The sequence below is a fragment of the Lissotriton helveticus genome, chromosome 11, assembly GCF_964261635.1.
Source record: "Lissotriton helveticus chromosome 11, aLisHel1.1, whole genome shotgun sequence".
Lineage (NCBI taxonomy): Eukaryota > Metazoa > Chordata > Amphibia > Caudata > Salamandridae > Lissotriton > Lissotriton helveticus.
In genome coordinates, this window is record NC_136072.1 from 1,054,397,503 (window position 1) to 1,054,406,865 (window position 9,363).

Here is a 9,363-nt window from a genome sequence, read left to right on the forward strand (position 1 = left end):
CCACACCATTATATTGTTTTTCAAAAATACAAGCAGCACATTTTGCTGCTTGGGGACAGCGAAAAGAGTACGTTTTTCAATGTGCTCACCAAGGTAACTGGCATTTTGTTTTAATATGTTATCAGTTTGAGTTCTAGATTTAATGAGTGTTTAAGTGTGAACTAATACATATGTAATATACAAAAGGTTGATTATGAATCGAATCTACTTTAGTATGGGTGCACATGTGAAAGAGTTAGGGGGCGTAGGAAGAGAAAGAGGAAAGCATGTTAAGAAGTAATTGGGCAGTTTTGCATAGGGCAGCGTAACCTCTGGGGCTGATCCTGTAGAAAAGTATACTGCAACTCCTTGGTGCTGCCCCTAGTACAGGTTGCTGCTGAGTACAGGCACTTCAAAGCACAATGAGCTCGCACCATCCAAAACTTGAAATCAGGTCTCCAGTTATGTTGCCCAATAAGAGGATTCAGGTCCCAGAAAATTCCTGCTTTTGTCTCCCCAGTAGCGGCTGCAGTCTCTGAAGTGCATCATCATTTCACCCCACTTAGGATTCCCTCCATTACTTCAGTACCATGAAGTAAGTGGTCCAACCGGCCAGCAGCAGCGCCCCAATGAGCATCGTGTAGCTGACCAGCACAAAGGCCAGGAGCTCCTTCAGCATCTGTAAGACTTGGACAGTCACAGAACCGTGCATGATCCTCTGAGGTGTGGCAGATTCCGGGGTCAAGGCAGGATGCCCACAGATGGGATCACAGTGAGGAGGGTCTCGGGTCTTCAGGATGCTCCTGCGTTTGAAAGAAACAGGGTATTGTTGCTTAATATTTTAAATAATTTGGGAATTCTTTTCACACACTCTAAAAGCTACATTATTACAAAAGACTTAGATGCCAACAATAACAACTTTATCAATGCTATTGCTCCATATGACTCTGGACAGAACACCTAGCGAAATCACAACATTAATATCATAGAAAGTTTCAAATATATTTAGCTTTCTTTGCTGTCCCAGAAAGATATATGGGACAACGTGCCCTCTGCTGTTCATTAGAATGGTTTTGCAAATCACCAGAAGAGATCCGTGACCATATAGAGGAAGGAGTAGTTTCTTACCTGTCACTCCAGTTCTGTAGTAGGGGTATCTCTGTTATAGTCATAATCTAGTGACTAGTTCCTGGTTTGATGCTGCCTGTTCTAGGGCGCATTCTCGCCTCAAAGCCGCGCTACACAATAAGGTTAGGGATCCGGTAGAGGTGGCTATGTGCAGGAAAGCTTATCGCTTAGCACGGATTAACTGTAAGAACAACATCAAAGCTGCGGCTTGGAATGATCTGGCCAATGCCGCACAATCCAAGGATAGTGCCCTATTCTGGCGCGCAGTCAATGCACCATTTTTTAATGAAGCTAATAATGCAAGGGTGGAGGTTGCTATCAACGAAAACTCCTGGATCGACTTCTTTTCAGATGTCTACAACCCGGAGGGGATTTCAAAGTTAGCCGATATAGAGGATATGGACAAGGAGGCATCCCGGACCTTTTGCCAAGTCAATTTGGGCATTTCAATTGGTGAAGTATCCGCTGCTATTGAGCAGAGTATGGGGGGTAAAGCTCCAGGTTTAGATGGGGTTCCTATTGACATTTTTAAACATTCGGCTGACCTATAGTCCCCAATTTTGAAAAGAGTACTGGATGCAAGCTGCGAACGGGGGTTTCCCAAGACCTGGTCTGATTCGATTATTGTCCCTATTTTCAAGAAGGGAGATAGGGCGATAACAAGAGGGGCTCTCCCCATCTCCCTTCTTGACTCTTTCATGAAGATAACGGGGAGGGTTGTCCTGAACCGGCTACTATCTTGGGTAGAAGAAGCAGGAGTGTTGTCCCCGGCCCAGTACGGCTTTCGCGAGGGGAAGGGCACCATTGAACAGGTCCTGAACTTTACACTTCTTCAAGGGAAATATGTTCAGGCTAAGGCGGGCAAACTTTATGCAGCATTCGTTGACCCGAGTGCTGCTTTTGACTGTGTTAAGCACGAGCGCCTGTGGAAGGTGTTAGAAGATCTCAATGTGGAGGAGGCCATCATTGTATTCTTAAGGCAACTCTACGCAGGGGCAAGGGCCAGGTTAAGATTTGGAACCGGGGGAGAGTGCACCAAGCCCTTCCACGTGAAGCGTGGAGTGAGGCAATGGTGCGTTCTCGCGCCTCTCCATTTTAACTTATATACTAATGATTTAGAGGATGTTTTGGTGTCCAAAGTTATTGATTCACCCAGAATTAATTTTAAACAAGTGGTATCCCTATTATATGCGGATGATGCCGTCATCATGGCTAGGACAGAGAGAGGTCTGCAGGCAGCCCTAGACGCCTATATTACTTTCATGGACTCTAGGGGCCTGAAACTGAATGTTAAAAAAACCTTTGTGATGACGTGCGCCAGGGGAAAAACCAAAACTTGCAAGTTATTTGCATGTAGGGAGAAAGTGCAGGCAACTAAATCCTTTTCACATTTAGGAGTTGTTCTTGATGGTGGGGGGCATTGGGGTCCGGCTATTAGGAGCAGGACCTTGTCCTTTAAAAAAGCGATTGCAGCACTTATGTCTTTTTCACGTAAGATGGGCAAAAGACCCCCCGAAATTTTACTTAAAATTTATTTGGCCAAATGTGTTAGTACAGCCATATACGGTGTTGGTGTTTGGGGCATCCAAGATAACAGGGAAATTCAAATAGTAGAAAATGCTTTTCTTAGGTTCATTTTAGCTGTACCTTCTAGTCTATCTGTGTATAACTGTCACACTGAGCTGGGTGTTCGTCATATCAGTGATCTGATAGCGATGCAACCACTGTTACTCTGGCACAGGGTTTGGACTGCAGTTGATCTGGAGCTGAACAGAGAGATTATTTGCGATGTTATGGCACTGGACAAATCAGACAAAATAGCTTGGCTAACCTATATCCAAAAGTTTTGCCAAGGAATCCTGAGTTCTTTACTGCACCAGAGGGGTTATGTAAGATCACGAGGAAAGATTTAAAGAATAACTGTTGGTTCAATCTGGAATCCCAGCGGCTCGGGGTCGAGCTCAATAAGGGATCGGTCGTGCAGCATCAAATGTCGCTAGTATCTGTTAACATGCAACCCTACTTGAATTGGTGTACCAAGGGATTCGACAGGTTTTTACTCACAAGGTTTAGATTTGATATTTTCTTTCGCCTTGTTTCATTTCCTAAAACCAACGATTGGGCTAAAATGCTTTGTAAGTGCCCCTGTGATGGGCTGGCCGAACAATCAACCCTTCATGTGATTTGCTTTTGTAGATTTTACTGTAAAGAGAGAGCCCGATGGATCAAACCTTTTCTGAAAAATAGCGGGACATGGTACCAGTGCCGCCCAGCCTTACTGTATCTCCAGTTGTTACATGATGAATTGAGTGTGGCTACTATGGTCGGCTTTTTAAAGAGCATCTTCAGAAAAAGGAAAAGTTTAATGTGTTCTTTAATCACAGTACCTACAGCTAATTTTTAAATATAATGATATATATGTGTTAAGTTCTGTTTTATCATGCACAATATGTATTGTTTTCTTGGTGTTGCTGCTTTTATGATTTTAAATTTTGCTAAAATCGAATAAAGCTTTTCTACTTTCTACTTCTTTCTAGTGAATAGTCCCGCCCATGTGCGGGGACCCCAGAGCAATCAAAAATAATCTCTTAAGCGGTCTTCTTTGCAGTCCTGCATAGACACTTAAGAGAAAATCAAAGACAAATAATGCAGCCTATAACCACAAGGCTACACGGGCCAGCACTTCAACTTAAAGTGAAAAGGATAGCCAAATAAAACCAAATTTTACATATGTTACCAAGTTTCACTCATTGAGAAACTTCCCTTTACCAAAATCCTTGAAATGATAGAGAGGAAGGGTTGGACAGACAAGCCCCCATAGGCTGCCATTATGTGTCTGGAAAAGGGATACCGTGCCTTTAAGGAACTCTCCAGAGACCCTCGGTATCCCAGGATGCACAGCCAAAGTCCTTTTACTTTCAGTTCTTTTTGACGGTGTATAAAGCAAGGCCTGTAGCATACAGTACATTACCATTTACACCACCGGGGAGGAGGGCGGGCGCTTATGACTATAACAGAGATCCCCCTACTACAGAGCTGGAGTTACAGGTAAGAAACTACTCCTTCTGTAGTAGGGGATCTCTGTGTATAGTCATAATCTAGTGAATAGAATGGCAAGCCCATCCCAACAATCAATCCGGCGGTGGAGGAAAAAGACAACACCACTACTGTGCAAACAGATTTCTCTACGAAGCCTGTCCAACCTGAGCATCTGCCCTGGCATCAGAGTCCAGACAGTAGTGCTTAGCAAAGGTATGGACCGACTTCCAAGTGGCAGCCCTGCAGATATCTGCAATGGGAACATTACGCAGCAAAGCCGTTGTCGCTGCTTTGCCCCTGGTAGAATGAGCCTTAGGTTCACCCCCTAAGGTCTTGTTAGCTTTCGGAGAACATAACTGGATACAGGACACAATCCACCTCGAGATGGACTGTTTTGAGGTGACAAGACCAGTCCTGACCGACCCATAATTGACAAACAATTGGTCTGACCTACGAATGTCCTTGGTCGTATCCAAGTAGAATTTCAACACCTACTGACATCCAGGGAATGCAGAGACCTTTCCGCTGGAGTGGAAGGATTCTGGAAAAACGTAGGTAAAGTTATACTCTGATTGACATGGAAATCAGAAATCACCTTAGGAAGGAACTTAGGGTGAGTACGCATCACAACCTTAGCAGCATTAAATACAGTATAAGGTTCTTGGCAACACAATGCCTGAATTTCACTCACCCTGCGGGCCAAAGTAATGGCCACGAGGAAAGCCGCCTTCCACGATAAGTGCTGCAGTGAAGCCTTATGAATAGGTTCAAAAGGTTCCTTCATCAACCTGGACAGCACCACATTCAGCTCCCATGATGGCGAAGGACGCCGAACAGGAGGAAACACTTTCTTCTATCCTTCCAAAAAATCTTTTATCACAGGGATCTGGAAGAAGGATGTCTGTGAAGGGCATTTCCTATACGCAGTTAATGCTGCGAGGTGAACCTTAATAGAATGAAAATTAAGGCCAGACTGAGCCAAATGCAAAAGGTATGGAAGAATGACATCTTCCTTGCAGGTCGTCGGATGATATTTCTTGAAAGTGCACCAGATGCAGAACCTCTTCCACTTGTAGGCATAGGAAGTCCTAGTGGAAGGTCTCTTAGCCTCCTTAAGTATATTCATGCGAGAGAGAGGTTGGGGCGCACCATCTGCCCCCCGAACTTCGTGAGGAGGTCCGGCCGACGCAGCAGCCGCTTGTGGGGTAGGAGAGACCGGTGAAGCAGGTCCGTAAACCACCACTGTCGGGGCCACTCCGGAGCAATGAGGATCATCCGTGCTCTGACTGAGACCGCTTGATGAGTACCGCTGGAATCAGGGGAATGGGTGGAAAAGCGTACAGAAAGCTGTTTGACCAGCTGATCCATAGCGCGTTCCCCAGAGTCCCCTTCTCCACTCTGCCAGGAAATTTTGTATGCTTCTCCCCACCGGAGTAGGTAATGGACGAGGGGGAAGTAGCCCTTCAGGGCTTAGACCCGGCCGGGCCCTTGTTCGCCAAGGAGGACTGCTGGCCGCCTCTGCCTCTCTGACGTTTCTGGAAGGGCTGCTGCTGGTACTGCTGCTGCTGTTGTTACTGCTGGCCAGCTGGACGGCCTTGACCTCGCCTCTGGGAACCGTATCTCCTCTGGAAAGGCCAGAAGGACTTCTTCTGCTCCTTTGGTTTCTCCAAACCAACGGCCATCAGAGTCTCTACTTCTGCCTTCATGCGGGCCATTTCCTCATCCGCATGTTTCCTGAAGAGGGTTGACCCTGAAAATGGCAAGTTTGCGACCCTCTGCTGCGCCTCCGGCTTAAGAGAGGTAAGGCGCAACCAGGAATGGCGCCTCAGGTTGATGCCATGGCAATACCCATGAGCGGCCAGGAGAGAGGCGTCTGCAGCCGAGCTGATGACTTGGTTAGAGACCCTCATGCCCTCATTCAGTATCTCCTGAAAGTCCTCTCTTCTATCCCTAGGGAGGAGTTCGATAAACTGTTGCAGGGACTCCCACAAGTAGCGGTCATAGCGTCCCAGGAGCGCCAAAGCACTCGCCGCCTTCATAGCTGTGGCAGCTGTACCACAGACTTTCCCTCCAGAAGAGTCCATTTGACAGCTCTCCTTATCTTGATGGACCGTCGTTGACGGGGCAGTGAAATGCTGCTTTTTGGCCGCTGTCACGATCACAGAATCCGGAACAGGATCTAACCGCAAGAACGCCGGATCAGAATCCTGTGGCCGATACTTCTTTTGAAGCAGAGATGGCGCCGACTTCACCAAGGCCGGCGGCAGAAACAGCTCCATGGCCGGTTCCTCCAGTCCTGGTACCAAAGGCAGCAATGGGCGAGATAGATGCCTCTTATGCAAAGTCTCAAAAATCACAGAGGTTGAAGGAGTGGGCACCGTCAGCGTGATCCCCAACTTCGCTGCTCCCCTCAGCAACACATCTTGAAATGTCACGATGTCGTCCACAGGCGACACCCTCGTAGGAGGAGAGTCAGACAGCATGGGGGAATACCTCCTTTCACTACAAGAACCCGTATACCGGGACCATGACCTCTCCATCCCTCGGCGGTGACGAGAACTCATTGAGAAACTACGGACACAAATCGGTTTAAAGTGCAGCAGTCGTGGATTTATTTATCAAAAGATGGTCTCTGACAAGAGTAACACTCACTCGACGCGTTTCGGGATTTTCTCCCTTGGTCACGAGTGTTTGACCATACGTTTCATTGGTTAATATAAACAACATGTGACATAAGTGTAAGTGAAAACAGACTCCTAAAATAAACTGTTGTGTTCAACGCAAACGAACAAACGTTAGATTATGTGAGTCTGTAAAATAACACAGATGCTTGCACGACTGCTGCACTTTAAACCGATTTGTGTCCGTGATTGCCGCGCCGAGTTACATGGTGTTCAAGCGCGGCTTTGGTGCATTTTCGTAGAGGCTGCCTGCCTCATGACGGACCGCCTTCAATGAGAGGCTGGGTGAGGCGCTGCAAACACTTGCGTTTGGGATTTGTTATATATATATATATATATATATATATATATATATATATATATATATATATAAAGCAGTTGTTGCCCAAATTGGTGTCGGCGCTCGTGTTTCAAGGCGTGGTGCAGTTTTTACGACTGGGCATGTCGTTACATATAGCTTCAGATTCCCCAGGGGGAGAAATAAAACGCACCCGTCTTAATAGTTTTGACAGCGGTTTATTCAGCAACCAATATATTGGTTGCTGAATAAACCGCTGTCAAAACTATTAAGACGGGTGAGTGCGTTTTATTTCTCCCCCTGGGGAATCTGAAGATATATATATATATATATATATATATATATATATGTTTTATTTCATTTAGAATTTCTGAAACAAGGTGGGAAGATATTGGCTTTCCTGAAGAAGGTGGGGGTGCTATAACGTTGGACCCACCAAAACGCGTTGATGCTTTGTTTTTTAATACATCACGGATCAATGACAAGTGCAACACTTTATGGCTATCGTTTGACAATAATTTGTTGATCTGATTGTGTGCGTTTAATATCCTATTTTTGTCTAACCATTGTGATGTCTTCTTGATTTGAAAATATATTTTCTTGCTTTTTTCCCCACTCGCTGTTGTGTTTTTTTAACTTGTTTCTGTATTTGTGAGTACTTGTATTAAATTGAACGGCACATTCGAGTATTACATTTTCCCATAAAATGTATGGTTTTTAACACTGTGATCAGCTATATGTACATATATCATTTTAATAAATTCAAAAGAGAGAAACGTATCTCTGACTTCATTTTTGAGTTCATGTAATTTGCACCTCTGTGTTTGACCCTGGGTGACTGATACTAAGTTTGGTGGTGGATGTGAGAATCAGTTGTTGTGGTTGAATATTTGTTCCCAAGGGGATTGTTCTTATGACTTTGGCCCATTCATTTTTTTTAACCAGCAGTTGCAATTCTGATCAGTGATCCAACTTTCACACTGTCTGCTTGCTCAGCCAGGTCACAACTTAAAAGTTATAATTTATTACAGTAGTGATTTAATTTTCTTCTTGCAAATGACTAGTGATGATAACAGTGTGTCGCCCACAACTAATTTGCACTTTTTTTTGTTGTAAATTTTATGAAATCCCTAGTAAGAGATGTATTTTACCTGCATTTAAAACACTTAACTTTAGACAGTGCAGCCCAGCACATTTAATCTTACAACAATTACATACTCCATATGTGTGCTGTGTAATGTCTTCTTACATATGGCAGGTACTGAAAATAAGGAAAAGCCTGCGGGGGGTATCCCCATAACTAAAGTACCTCATAGGATAACTGTTGCACTTTAAAAGAGTCATTCGAATGGATGAAATTGGTATCTCTTTTAATCTGTTATTTTTTCTGAATGTTTATAACTGAATTGTATATATGGAGGGCCCGATTCACAGAATGAACTTAGGACTAAATCTTAAACGTACTCCTATTTGGTATTCACAGAATGCACTTACTACTTTCGGGATTCACAGAGGGAACTTACTACTTTCGGGATTCACAGAATGAACTTACTACTTTCGGGATTCACAGAATGAACTTACTACTTTCGGTATTCACAGAATAGATTTAAGACTACTAACTTTACGTCCGCACTCGGGCCGGAAATTCCAACCCGGAGGCGGAGATTCCGGCTTGGGGGCGGAGCTTGTGGACCAGAGGCGGAGCTTCCGGCTTGGAGGCGGAGCTTTCGGCTTGGAGCCAAAGCTTCCGGCTCGAAGGTGGGGATTTAGCCATGGCCATGGTTTGGTTAAACTAAGGCAAGTATGGTTTTAATCAATCAAACAGTATTCATAAAGCTCCACTTGTCACCTGAATAACGTTACTTTAACCTTTGAGTTTTTCGGTATAAAAAAGAAATTTATATACATATATATATACATATATATATATATATATATATATATATATATATATATATATATATATACATACATACATACATACACACACACACACACACACACTTCGTGTTTGACAGAAGAATCACAGAAAAGAGATCTAACTGTGAACTGTCTTTCATATTTAACAGTGCCGAATTCATTTGCAGGATATTTAACTCCCCTAAACAAGCAAATAAACAAGTGAAACAGCATTTTGTCTTTTTTTGAATGCTACAAAAAAAGCGTTCACAATAACAGCTCTGCTCTTAGCCCATTAATTAGCACATCTGACAAGCTCTTCCTAGTAGACCCATCCAT

The 9,363-nt window shown here is 44.2% G+C and overlaps 1 protein-coding gene across 1 annotated transcript; it reads right to left on the bottom strand.

Annotated features, from left to right (window-relative positions):
- Positions 1 to 263: 263 nt before the first annotated feature.
- LOC144791466 (uncharacterized) lies at positions 264 to 725 on the bottom strand. Its single transcript, XM_078666141.1, has one exon. The coding sequence runs from the start codon at positions 689 to 691 to the stop codon at positions 557 to 559; it is 135 nt and encodes a 44-aa protein (XP_078522267.1). The 5' UTR covers positions 692 to 725; the 3' UTR covers positions 264 to 556.
- Between the last annotated feature and the right edge of the window lie 8,638 nt (positions 726 to 9,363).